The sequence below is a fragment of the Lactuca virosa genome, chromosome 5 (genome assembly GCF_052849685.1).
Source record: "Lactuca virosa cultivar CGN04683 chromosome 5, Lactuca_virosa_CGN04683_v6, whole genome shotgun sequence".
Classification (NCBI taxonomy): domain Eukaryota; kingdom Viridiplantae; phylum Streptophyta; class Magnoliopsida; order Asterales; family Asteraceae; genus Lactuca; species Lactuca virosa.
In genome coordinates, this window is record NC_136430.1 from 189,469,196 (window position 1) to 189,483,851 (window position 14,656).

General features: G+C 36.1%; 1 protein-coding gene across 1 annotated transcript; it reads right to left on the reverse strand.

Annotated features, from left to right (window-relative positions):
- Window positions 1–9,114: 9,114 nt before the first annotated feature.
- LOC145116188 (uncharacterized) lies at window positions 9,115–13,273 on the reverse strand. The gene is made up of 6 exons (XM_079052544.1): window positions 12,822–13,273; window positions 11,473–12,613; window positions 11,120–11,235; window positions 10,508–11,051; window positions 10,290–10,390; window positions 9,115–9,658 (listed from the first exon to the last, which is right to left on the reverse strand). The coding sequence occupies exons 2-6, from the start codon at window positions 12,565–12,567 to the stop codon at window positions 9,217–9,219; spliced, it is 2,298 nt and encodes a 765-aa protein (XP_078908670.1). The 5' UTR covers window positions 12,568–12,613; window positions 12,822–13,273; the 3' UTR covers window positions 9,115–9,216.
- Between the last annotated feature and the right edge of the window lie 1,383 nt (window positions 13,274–14,656).

Consider the following 14,656-nt stretch of genomic DNA (forward strand, 5'->3'; position numbering starts at 1 on the left):
GGGTCCGAGTTGACGTGGGAGCCGGAGTCCGAGATGCGAGAGCAGTATCCAGAGTTATTTCCAGATCATGACTTCGAGGGCGAATTCTGATTCTAGTGGGGGCGAATTGTAACATCCGGAGTCCCAGGTACATCATTTTGATTATTTACTTTTGAAGTTTATAGAATGACTCGACGAGTTGGTGCTACAACTCGCCGAGTAGTATCGCGAATGTCCATGTGGGTTTACTGATCTACTCGACGAGTCCGAGAGGCGACTCGTCGAGTAGGCGCTGGGATGAGAAACCCTAAATCCTCGGGTTTGGGGCCTATTTAAAGGAACTTATAGCCTCATTTAAGGCTACCCTTCCTTGAGAACAAACCCTAAACGACATGTGAACCTAGAGAGAGAGTGTTTTGGTAATTGTGAGTGTTTGGTGCATTTTGTGAAGAGAAGAGAAGATTTCCAAGCCAAGGGACAAGAGGGTGCTGCTAGATCTGAGGTTGTTTCACTTCAAAGCTTCTGGGAAAGGTATAAAGCTTTCACCTTTCTCATCCTATTGTATAGATCTTATGATTTTGTGAATCTAGGGTTTTTCCACCCAAATATGAGGACCTTGAGGGTTCCATGCTCATTGAAAGGGTTGAACTTCAGATCTGGACCATGTGAGGTCCGTAGAGTCCAAAAGTCCCCGCTTTATCCCACCATAATAGTGATCTTGAGTGAAAAAACCCTTTTTGGGGTGTGTTTTGGCATTTTAAGCTTAAAATGCTAAGCATGAACGTAAAGCCTGTGACTTTACGTGATAGATAAGCCTTAAGAGATGAGTCTGAATGGACTCGCCGAGTCAAGAAGCCGACTCGACGAGTCGGATGGGGTTGTCCCGATGGAATAGATCGTGCAGCAACTCGGCGAGTTGACGGGTCAACTCGGCGAGTTAAGACAGACTTTTGAGTAATTCTGGGAATGGCGAGCAGACTCGTCGAGTTCCATGAGTGCACTCGACGAGTAGGGTCAACATGGACTGTTGACTCGAGTTTGACTTCTGTTGACTTAGGGTTTGGTCAACCGTGTCTTTGGGAAACCATGGAGGGGTAAAATGGTCTTTTCCCACTTCAAGAGAGAGAGAAAGAGAGATAACTTAGTAAAATGTGCAATATTAAGAGTTAAATAGATATACTTATCTTATGTGATTAGGAGGAGGCTAGACTGGTGATTTGTGTGCGAGAGTATTCATTCACTTAGCTTACTTACGAGGTGAGTCTTCTCACTATACTTGCCTTGAGTGGTACATTGTGTGATTGAGCTGTTTATTGTGTTTATGTGTGGATTTGATATTCTGCATTATGTCTTTGTGATTTATGTTGAATATTGTTACTATAAACTTACTGAGCTAGGACCGGAGGGTCCCACTGAGATACACTGACCGGAGGGTCTTATCGAGTTATAGCCTAGAGTGGCTAATGAGTTGTATGTGGTATTTTGGGGAACTCGCTAAGCTTTATGCTTACCGTGTTATGTGTTATGTGTTTCAGGTACTTCCGATGATCGTGGGAAGGCCCCGACTTGATTGTACACACACTCGCTTCGGGGATATATTTTGGAGGATCCTAGTTTATGTGATAAACAACTTTTAATAAATAAATTGTACTAATGTTGATACTTGAGATTTTTGGGAAATATGATATGTGATTGTTATGTTCAAAATGAAAATTTTGGTTTGAAAATTTCGGTGTTACAAAATTAAGATTGAACAAGTTCAGTACATATGAGTTTGGATTTGTCACTAACCTTGTCTTGTGATTATGGTTATGACAAATTGACATGGATAGGAACACATACACCATAAAAGTCTAAGTGTCATAAGTTTATCTCTCCAATTCATGAAAATGATTGTGAGGAAACACTTTCACCAAGTAGATTTTAAGGAGATAGCAATTGTGGTATTTGCATTCTCAAATTCGATTATGATTACGACATCCCTCTTCATAATTCGAATTGTGAGAAATGGAAAAAGGTCTAAACATTTCATACTTATGTTTGTAAGTTCTAAAATTGTTTAGACACACATGTGAGCTATCTAAGGAAAGGTGTATAAGTTTGAGAAGCCTAAATAAAGTCTTATCGAAGCATCTCGTATCAGAAATCTGAACTTTGGTAAGAAAGTCAATAAGTATTGATTTCTAGAAGTCCATCTGATTTCTGGGTACATGTCAAAGCTAGTGGGAGCATAAGTGTTATGCTATTAAAAAAAAATGTTATGCTAGTGGGAGCATAATCATTATGATAAGTGTTACAAGTTAGCAATGTTAATTATAGAAAACCAAAGTTTCAATTTGCAAAGATGCAGGGTTTAAAAAGTTGGTTTGCTATAATTAAGGGAGAGGAATTTATACTTCATTTCAAATCTAAAAGCTTAGATTGAGATTTTTTAATCAAATTTACTCAAGGATATATATATATATATATATATATATATATATATATATATATATATATATATATGAATGCTATGTCGGAATGGTTCAACATAAGGATATTCTATATGGAAATGTGAATTGTGTTCTCAAATTCGATTATGATTACGACATCCCTCTTCATAGTTCGAATTATGAAAACATGTAAAATAGAAATATTATAGCAAAAGACTGATCAAGTATCATGTCTTTATGTAAAACATTATGAATTGTGTCCCATATGCTTTGGGTATAGGATCGATTACATATGCTATAATATTCTCGTGTTCTAATTTTTCGTAATGCCTAGGGCATTAAGAGGGAAAAAGGACCAGAACTGGATATGACTAAAATGGTTAAGCAATTGTCGAGGACAATCTGAGGTTTACCAAAGATTGGTTGCTCATGGACAGTTGGAAGTATAGTGTAAATTTTGGAAGGACCATATTGACATATTCTGAAAAGAGGCAACTATTGTTCAGAAGCGATAGTCAAAATGGGAATATGGAAATGTTTCCATAAGTGGAAGTTATTCTTTAAATCTGTGTAAGATTAGAAAACTTAATGCAAGAAGGATGTTCAAAGGAATGTGCTTTGAATGTGAGACTTCATTTCCATGGAATGCTCTCCATTGGAATACTTTGTAAATGTCTGTTGCCAAGTCCCTGTGAATTTTATACATAGTCATTACAAGAGGATCATTGCATATAAGTTTAGAATCTAACAGATTTCAGTGAATGGCAAGAATTTGGTATTTTTACATTTACAAAAAGGATTTGGAATTGTGAAATGAGTTTCATTGAAGATGCTTTCAATTGATCTATTTCACAAAGAAAGGACCATAGGCAAACATAGTGTGCATGATTGGAGCATGGCACAACTATTGTTGTAATTCAAGTATTAAGTTGAAACATTATGCAATGAATAATGTATAATCAATATGGTGATTAAATAAAAGGTGTTTTATTTATATTCATAAGTTCTGAGACCACATTGGATTCAATTATTCTTGTGTTACACTTTGCATGTTTTAACTTCCCGAATAACTAGGTTATTCAAACCATCCACAGTCGATCATACTTTGGAAGTAGTTATCGAGTTAAGACTGTCATGAATGGGTCTGTAGGATTGTCTAAGGTGTTAGGCATAGCACAAGTTTGCTGCAGTATTCATGAGTACTCCTGTAATAAGATTTGAGTACTGGATTCAACCCACGCTCATTTGTATCACTTCATGGATTTTATCACGAGTGATCATGAGATGATAATATCTTATATTCTTGAAACCAAGACATGTGAGTTGTAGTTTACAAGTCGGTTGCACATTGGCATATGTAAACGCACCAGTAACTTGGTGTTATAAAACATACTGTTGTGTGTGATTTGATGAGTAAGTACAAGCAAGCATTTAAGTCGAAGTTTATCCATTCATTTTACCCAATGTGGGATAAAAGCGATATTTGTGGGCCCCTCGATGATTTAGTGATGACAACCCTAAGTGCTTGGCCAAGCCTGAACTGATTTGATTTGTTCAATTAGTCAGACGTCATAAATCGGAAATCAGGAAACAATAGATTGACAGAGAGAATGATTATAATCCATGTCTCATGTCCATACGATATCTAGAATGGAGGAATTTATGATCCCTTATGTAATGGACGCGTCATTGACTAGGTCAGAGTTCGACAGCGGCTTTACGAGCTACGATTGCTAGTCGGGTTATGGAGTCGTACTTGCAATAATAGTTATTAGACTTATCCAAGTGGGCGACTGTTGGATTAGGTATCTAAGCCCATAACTATAATTGGGATGTACTTGACCCGAGAGTAGCATGGTCCATTTGGGTTGCATATCACCACGGCAATTTGATAGGATGGACTTTTGAGAAGAGGTTATTTATGATTTATTAATATATTATAAGTTCTAATATATTAATATGAAATCATATGGTTTAATTAGTATTGATCAAGAATTAATTTTGAATTAATTTAGTGATCAAAAGAGACTAAGTAAATTAATGGGGACTAATTGTGTAAATTAATTATATATATGTTTTGGGCTTATGATACAGGATGGACTAGGTTTATGGATGAATCCATAAAGATTTAGCCCACTTGAATCATGGATCATGGATAATAAGCCCAAGAGTATGGATTAGGGTTTACCCATGACTCTTGGATACCTAACATATATATAGAGCACCCCATAGCTAAAATCGACACCCTAATGTTCTATGAGTTAATATGAGGCGATTTGTGTGCAAGAAACTCTCTCAAAAGTCAACCTTTGTTTAAGGTGTGTTGTGAACCATTTGAGGTGCAACATTTGGGGAACTAAGTTCTTAAAGGCCAAGTACAACAAGTTCTACAAGCTACATATAGAGGTACACTCCTAACTAGTATTTTATGTTGTTTTTGTCAGTTGTATGCTAATTGTAGGCTTAATGATTTGGAAACAATATTGCATGTATAATTAGAGAAAACATAGATCCAAAGCATTTAGGGTTGTATGTGCACCATAGGATGTTGTAGTATACAAAAACCAACTTAGTCTTCATCATATGTATCCACATTACTCGAGTAAAATCATCAACTAACAATATAAAATATCAATTACCAGTAGGTGTGGGTGGTGAAATAGGAGCACAAAGGTCCCCGTGTACTAGCTCAAGCTTTTGTTTTACCTTGAAGCTTGCTTGTGTTGGGTACGATTTTCATGTCTGCTTTCCCACTAGACATCCTTCAAACAGCCGTGTCGGGTTATCTATCTTTGGTAATCCACAAACTAAGTTCTTTTCTGACATTTATTTGAGGGCAGTAAAGTTAATATGACCCATTCGTACATGCCAAAGCCAAGTTTGTTTACAAGTCTCTCCAAGCAGACATCTGGACCCGACTTCATTCAAAATGATTTTATATAGACTGTTTGGAGATTGTTGTACCTTCATGAGTAGTCTCCCTTTTACATCATGAACCCACAGAAACGATCCATGTATCAAGATCATGTCACCATTCTCTGCTAGTTAACCCAAACTTATGATATTATTACATAAACTTGGGATGTAGTACACATCTTGCTGCTTTCGTTGCTCTCTGTTCTTGCACAGGAATATGATAGAACCTTTCCCTTCTATGCGTACCTTGGACCCATTTCCAAACTTTACATAACCTTGAGTTGCTTGGTTAAGATTATAAACCTTATATTTCTGACCGATCATGTGGTTACTTGCTCCATTATCTAGATACCACACATTTTACCGAGTTGTTTCATCACTTGCTAACTTCAGTTTTGGTGTCACTTTTTATTCATTCAGGAACACTGTTAGATGCCGTTTTATGCATCTTATAGGGTAGTTTTCATTAGCATTTAGGATCATATTTTGTACATTTGCATGTCATTTGTTTAAACAATGTTCAGCTCATGTCTTTCGTTAGAATTCCCGTACTGCTCATGTTTTTATGTCAATTTCAGATAGTTCGAGTGGAGCAGTGCTTTGGGAGCAGTTGGATGCGCGTTTGGAGCTTAAAATGGAGCTTGGGACTTATGAAGGATTATGAGGAATGTTTGGAAGATGCTTTGGTCAAGAAACATTCGATTGAATTGATCACACGAAGATAGAATATGCAATCGAAAGTTAAAGGATGTTGCTGGCAGCTTTGACCCCCTGTCAGTATTTTGACCATATCTCGAGAACCGTAACTCCGATTGAAGCGATTCAAAATGATCTGAAAAGTAGACAAAATTTCGGATGTCATAGGCATAACCGGCGATCGCAAGTTGTCTCCTTGCGATCGCAGGTGACCCTTTTTGCGATCGCAGGTTTGATCGCAGGTCGCCTTCGAGGTTCTTTTGTGCCCAAAATTCATCCGGGAGTGAAAACTCAATACCTGCGATCGCAGGTTGTGTACATGCGATCGTAGGTTGGCCAAAAAGTGTCAAAATAGCATCCTATCTTATTAAAAAGGCACCAGACGCGTTTATTTCAAAACCTGCGATCGCGCAGGTTGTGTACATGCGATCGCAGGTGCGCCGTTTTTGCTGCAGGACGTATAAATAGACCTTGATAGCATTCCTGTAACCTAAGTTGGCGATTCCAAAGGTACCAGACGACGAAAATACGATTTTGGAGGTGTTTCTTTTCCGATTTCAACGATTTCTGAAGATCTGAAGACTGTGGATCATCTCCTTCAAGTAGATTAGTAAGATTAGTTGTTTGATGTCTCTTTTCATTTATTTTTATCAGATTTTGGCCATGTCTGGCTAAAACCTTAGTTTTCAGTTCTGCAAAGACAAGTACTTTTCATGTGATTGACCATTAGATCTGATTTTCGTTTTGTGTTTCCATTTAGATTTTTCAGTTTTGTTCTTAATGAATGTTTGATTTTGATTCTTGTTAGTCTGATCACCTAGCTAGGGTTTTATCATTCCAGTTAATCAGTTAATAGAATCTGTAATTGTTCTAATTAATTGGTAATAAGTAACAAGTAATAAATCAGTTCCGTGTTTGGGATTTGACTTTATTATAAACTTGAAAAATCATATCTTTACGCTTCCGAGCTTGTGAGAAGTATTGGGTATTGCTGGGAATTTTACAAAGAACTTAATGCAACTTTTCTGATCTTAATTAAGAGCTTGTTTGATTAGACAGTAAAAAGTTAGGGTTAATTGAAGAGCTTGTTTTAGTTAACTAAATAAGGTAAAAGAGAAATTACTAGAGCTTGTTAGTTTTTCTCAGTACCAGCTTAGATAGAACGCATCTGAAATAATCAGGTCAATGTTGATTGCACAATTAGGAAAGTCACATCAGAGCTGAAACCATTTTTATTATTGATTTTCGTTTACTTTATTATCACTGCATTTCTAGTTATTAGTTTTAATCAAAAACCCCCCTTTTATATTCTGTTTCTTGACTAGATGTGTCTGATGCAAAAAGACATTGACTTTTAGGCTGTGTCCCTGAGGATTCGACCCTGCTTCCCTGTGCTATATTTTTAGTGCAACCAGCAGTGATAAATTTATTTGTTGAATACGTGCGCGACAGCGTGTTAACAAACACCTCCTCTATTTCTTCATTATTGTTAAAAGAAGCCAATAATAATGTCGGTTCAGCATGATCTTGGGTCAGATTTGCTTCATGGTTCCTTTCACGTCTTGGGTTTCTACACTCTGAGGCGTAATGCCCATATTCTTGACAGTTATAACATTGGAGTTTGCTCTTGTCATGACTGTTTGATGACCCTGATTTCCTTCTCGTTGCTGGTCAGCAACGCCTCTTCCACGACCTCTTCCATGGCCTCTTCGACGGTAGCTATAGTTGCTCCATCTGCCACAACCTCGTTAATTTCTTGGAATGCTATGGTAGGATCCATGAGAGGATTTTGAGTCGTCTTCACTTTGCTTCTTGTTTCTTTCAGACCGTTCTTGGTGAGTCAATAGAATCTTCTTTTCTTCAACTTCATTGTGCCCTTAGATTCTCTCCTCATCAGCTTTCAACCTACCAACAACTTCTTCAACAATCATTTTATCAAGGTCTGCGAATTGCTCAATGGTTGATGCAATCTGCAAGAACTTTGATGGCACTGCTCGTAGTATCTTCTTCACTACATATGCTTCCTCAACTTTGTCTCCTAAGGCCCAGATATTGCTTACAATATTGTTTACCTTCATAGCAAACTCATCCACTGTCTCCATCTCCTTCATATTTAGAACTTCAAATTCTACTTTTAACGTCTGCACCCTTGCTGTCTTTACTCTATCAGCCCCCATGTACATAATTTTTAGAGTCTCCCATTCTTTCATTGTTGTTTGTTTCTCTGCCAATGACAACAACATATCTTCTGGGATTCCTTGATAGATGGCTGCAAGTGTCATCTTATCTTTTCTAACTTCAACTACATCTTCTGGTTTACTAGGCTCTACAACATCCCAAACACCTTGTGCTTGCTTGGACACTTTCATTTTAAGGGCCCATGCAGCATAGTTGTTTCTTGACATCATAGGATAATGCAGTGTAATCTGCCCATCCTTCTCGTTCCTTAACGAATCTTCCATGGATGTAGATCGGGGTTGATATTTTTGCATAAACTTTTATATGTTCTGATACCAAATGTTGGGTTTTTGCCTTTTGAATCACTTGTCTTTTGCAAAAAAATAGAAATGGAGATGGAGAGCTTCCTTGTTTTCGTGTGTATGTGCAGGAGAGAGATAGAGAGATAGAGATAGAGAGAGAGAGAGGGAGAAGGAGAGGGAGAAGGAGAAGGAGGGGGAGAGAGAGAGATAGATAGAGAGAGAGAGAGCAATTAATGCCAAAAAAACGTTGAGAGGAAGTGACTGTGTCTTCTTTCTTACATTCAATACTTACTTAATACAAAAGGAACATTCATTTAAAACTAGACAACTACTATCCACCTACTTCATTTAAAATACATAAAGGAAATTGGCTGATAACATTGATTAAAGCAAATGGAAATAACAAATTCAGATAATATGGATAGCCTCATGTGATTGTCATAATTCTTCTTCATTTTCTTTTTCTGTTTTTTTTATTAAAACTTTATGGATTAAACCAATAAATTAGGTTACTTGCAATTGGTTTACCAAACTCTTCCCTTGTAACTTAAAGTTAAAGGTATTACATGTAGTCTGAAGAAATTCTGAATGAAAGAAAGAAAAGAAATATAGAAAGTAAAACATAAGCGATTTTTTTATGCCCAACCATTCGTACATAAGAAAACCTTTTACAACTAATTCATGTCTAATTACATGGTCTAACTAATTCATGTCTAATTACATGGTCTGAACTCAATGCCTTGCACACTAAGCCCTTTAAGTGACTGGTCAATGGGAAAGTTGACTGAAAGTTTTACAAACGTCGAGGGAGTTTGTGTAAGCTGTTCGTCTATTTGTACTTCCATCCAACCATTTTTCCTTTTTTGTGGAAAGCCTTTTATTTTGGGTCTATTCAATGGGTTGTGGGTATTTTCATAAGCCTTTCGTCTGATGACCAGGGTTTGAGGACTAACCAAATAGATATATCGTGAGATTACTACTGTATCAGAGAAATGACTAGTCATCGTCACGATCAAAGGACGCTTAAATCCAGAATGGTTTTCTTGTAATTTGTAAACAAGGTAAGCTCCATAACATGTTTCAGATGACAACATATGGGACGTATTGCAACATATAGTAAAGCTCCAAGTAGGATCAAAGGCCATTTCTTCAAATCTGCAAAACGACATTGCATATTTTAATAAAAATGCTAAATTTTATTTAAAGTTTAAACTATTTCAAGACCCTTTGAGGTATTTGCTCGTTAATTACCCATATGCAAAACATAGAGTTGGGCCGTGTCTGGCAAAAATAAGTTAGCTTACGATAATTTACTGTTTGGTAAAACCACAAAAATAGCTTATAAGCTAGCTTGAGATAGTTTATAAGCTATCATAACTTATAAGTAGCTTATCATAGCTTCTAAGCTAGCTTTTTGATAAGTTATCTCCAGATAGTTTATTGATAAGCTAGGTTATAAGTTAAGGGTGTTTTGGCGAGCCATAGCTTGGTGATAAGCTAGCTTAGGAGTTTTTTTTAAAAAAAATTTCAAATATACCCCTTAATTAATTATAGAAACACATTCTTTTAAATGTCATTTTATATCTTTCAGCTAGCTTTTTAATTAGTTTTTTTTTATTAGCTAGTTTTTTTATTTAAGAGCTAGTTTTCAGTTTTTTGTTGAACAGCTAGCTTTTCAGCTATCGGCTACACCAAACATAGTCTAAAAGTTGGCATTTTAGTTAGAGCGCCAAACAAGGCATTGGTTACAAAATAAAAGACTGGGAGTGGGAGAAGAGAATAGAACCTTGATTCGGGTAAAGACCGCCAACTCCACTTTTTTCTTTTCAAAGCCACCGCTGCTGGTAGCATAATACATTTCTTCCCATCTTTGTCGAGAGAAAACCACTGTCAGTTATTAATATCTTTGTAAGTACTTGTTTGGGAATTCTATAGCTTTCCACAACAGCTAGATATAATAGATGTACATATTTACAACACGTGATAGGGAAAAAGCAAATTTACCTCTTCGCCTTCGATCCGGATAAGGAACCCTTTGCGGAGAATAGAATATAGTTCCTTCTTTGTTGTCCAGTGCAACTTATCTTTCGACCACTTGATTATGTTTTCATAATCACTTGGTAATTTTTCTTTCCAATAAACATCTGAATGAGACATGTCCTCCTGCATATCTACCTCTCTCTCATCATCTAATTCTTGATGTTCTGGAATTTGTTGGCTTATCATCTCCACAGGCTGAAACTCAATGCCTTCTACTAACAACTTATTCCAACATTTAAATGTAATTTGAAGATCAACAATTTTATTGTCGCTAGTAAATTGATACAATTCAGCAGTCAACCATCCATCTTCTCTCGTATCTGCTAAGTACAAACTCGAAGATTCTGTTTCCCCAGTAAGTATGTAATTGAGGCGTGAATTTGTAAAATCAGAGTCGTATAAACAGAACACAAGGTTTACTGCGTACGTGATATGTGGTGACAAAAATTGTGTTTTCACACGTATTTTGAAATCCGAACAAATTTGTGTATTCATGTACTCTGCAAATCTGCAAGAAAGTTGCAAAGAATACATAAAAATATATACTCACTAATAAAAAAGATGGGGGCAACTTACCTTGATTTTTCCTTAGCATAAAATTCAATATAATGAGGTGCAAGGGTAATAGGATAGAAACACTCTGCTGCGGATATCATTTCACAATGCTCTCCATTCTTATTTAACCAAAACCACTGTCCATTAAAATTAAAAAAACTCAAGTTAGAGTAGAGACCTTCTTTATTTTACAGCTTATAGATCTATGATAGGTGGATTTTAGTATTGTGATTGTGATTGAAGTGTGATTAAGTAGAAAGCCATTTAATTAGTTACATCATCATTCTTTGTGGCAAATGCATAGTATACTTTGCAAGAATTATTTTGTGAAATTCCTCAAATTAAAACTACAATTAAGCAATACATATAATTACCGTTTTTCCCTGGTTAAGGAAGATGCCTTCAGAGAGAAGGATCTTTAGTTCCTCTTCGGATCTGTACGCTAGAGAAGGGACCTCAGTCTTACACATCTCTTTTGTTTTTTTAAACCGTGCTGACTTACGCACCTCTTCATAGTTCATTTGTGGTTCGACTTCTTCAAAATTCTCTTGAAACCGAAGCGCGATATTAAGTTCTTCCACAACTCCATACATTTCTGGTCGTTTTTCACGAGATTTCTTCCAACATTGATAGGCAATAGATGAATATGTTTCCAATGACCTCGGATCGATCTTTTCCTTCATATCTTCAAAGACAATCTTGTCTAATTTCTTTTGTTTGTAGCTCTTTTTCCACATACGCACGTAACTCTTGAAATTACCATTGTTATTTTCAAAGCATAGTTTCCCACACAATACCTCAAACAAGACCACACCAAAAGAGTAGACATCAGACTCTTTTGTTACAACACTTGTCTCCATATACATCGGATCTACACACCAGAAGGTACCCGCAACATTGGAGATAAGAAATGTATGTTGCTGATTTGCAGGGCCTAATTTCGAGAGTCCCATGTCAGAAATTTTTGCATTCCAATTCTCATCGAGTAAAATGTTGGAGCTTTTTATATCACGATGGAGAACTCTTTCTTGTGTCTCCTTTGGATCATGAAGGTAGCACAATCCTGTTGCAGCCCCAATACATATAATGAGACGTTGTGTCCATGTGAGACTAGTACTACTTAGATAGCGATCAAGGCTTCCATGAGAACCATACTCGTACACAAGGATCTTTTCACCATCTTCATCGCAAAATCCCATTAGAGAGATGAGATTTTCATGTGTGTAGCGCGAAAGCAGCAAGATCTCTTTCAAGAACTCGGGGTCTCCTTGCCCATACTTGCGATCTAGACGCTTAATTGCAACCTTGCTTATATGCTCCTTCTCCTTGGAGTTAGAGAGTACTCCTCCATACACTTTCCCAAATCCACCTTTTCCGATAAGTTTGTTGTCATCAAAGGTGTTGGTGGCTGACTTTATCTCTTCAAGTCGGATTGCAAGATGTTGAAACTCGTTGAGGAAGGACTCCATTATTATTTTGATCAAACGGATACTAAGATGTTCAAACACCTTCTAACTACATATTTAACAACAAGAAGATTATTAATCTCAACTTCTTGGAAAAGAGTTTAATTATAGAGAAATTTTAATAAACCTTTTCATAAACCAACACCAGAATCGAGAATAGAGAAAACGATTACAAAACTTGAACAGAAGAACATTAATGAAATACAAAGAAAGTGGAAGCAGAAAATATCTAAGTTTCGAAAAGTAATCCAGATTACCAGATATAAGCTGCACTCCTGACTCCTTGCAGACTGGTGCTCCAAGTTCCAAAATTATATCCTTTATGTTGGAATCAAGCATAAATTAACACAAATTTGCAGAAAAGATAAGAGAAAGGGAATCAACGATAGGATGGGTTTGTACACAAACAAAGACCTTTTTATTGATATAACCCAACAGCATTTACATAATATTTACATACATATATATACTCTTATAGTGTAACTGTCAATTGACAGTTACAAAGTCTCCTAACTAATGCAACGGTTCACACCATTCTGATTCTAACCAACACAATAGTTCACATATTAACGGTAATACCATAATACCTAATAGATGCTATTAATGAAGTCTAGCTTATAACTTTAACACTTTACTCCCTCAATTTAGTAACCACGTACTTCAAGACAGCTACATCAGTATTTTCAGAATCAGTTCCTTATCAACAAATTCTTCACAAAACAAGTCAAGTTAGACACACCTTAACCTTTTAATAAATAAGATTGCAAAGAACTGAAATATTCACAAATTTCAACCAAATGCAGATAATGTTGTCCACGTTTTTCATACAACACCCTTTTGGTATCAATATTCATTCAAGACTTTACATAATTATATTGTAATAGAGCTACATAATATTGATGAAAAGATTTGTCAATTTCAATCACACAATTATACTTATTTTTATTTATTATTATTTTTTTTTTTTGTGAATAACTCGATCAACAGAGTCTTCTACCTACATCTTCAAGTTCATTGAATTTGTGATGCAAATCTATCACAACAACTCTCATACCATCAACGAACTCAGGGTTAACTACAAAGTTATACATAAAAGATAATAGTCATCCACGTTTAATACTAACTAGAAATTGCCTCCTTGCCACCTCGTGGGGACGCCGGCAAAATTATAACTAAAGAATGCATGACTGTATTAATAGAGGGTTAATGTCATAAAATGGCCTCCAATAATCGTCAATTTGCTCTTCATATCACTAATCATTTTAATTGTACTTTGCAGGGTAACAAATTAATTTTGATATTTCTATTAAGCATCATAGTGGCTTTTAACCGGGTAAACTGGTTTCTAATCCTATGTAGCGATGTAGCGGAAAATTAGAAAGCATCAAACAAATGAATAGCAACGATATTTTTGGAGAACCTTAATCCTCATTGGATTTTACTTCCTATAAAGTAAACAGGAATAAATTGACTAAATGCAAACCCATTGTACTTCCAAGATCTTTCTGGTAAAGGGCATTAGACTTTGGTAATCTACCCAATTATAGCATATTATCTTCGGTTTCTTTCTTTTTAAGGCATTATACTTTGTAAATCTACCAAATTAGAGTATTGCGGTTTCAGTTACTTTATTATTAAAATATAGGGGTTCAAGTTTCACAATTCATATAATGATTTTGAATATGCAAATATAATTCTATCTTTTGTGAGAACCGAAAGCGACAATGTTAGTAGCCGAGGAACAATTTTTTGTAAAGATAAAAGAACCAAATAATTGTTGGTGATCAAGCCAATAGAACAGTAAACAACAAAAACAAAGCAGGGGTAAAACTGGAAATAGGCAGCCGAATGATTCACTTTTAATGAATGAAGACTAGCAACCTAATGATTGAGTTGATGTACAAGGAAATTTCGACTGATGGATTGTAACTTCTAATCGATGGTATTTATACTACTAAACATGAACTGAAAATGAGAAATAATAGGAACAGTCAATTTTCCAACGGTCATGACTTCCCATGTGTTTTATTCCTTCCTAATTACGAGGTCAACCTTCGACCAACATTTCTCCCCCTCAAGGTTGACCTTTCTT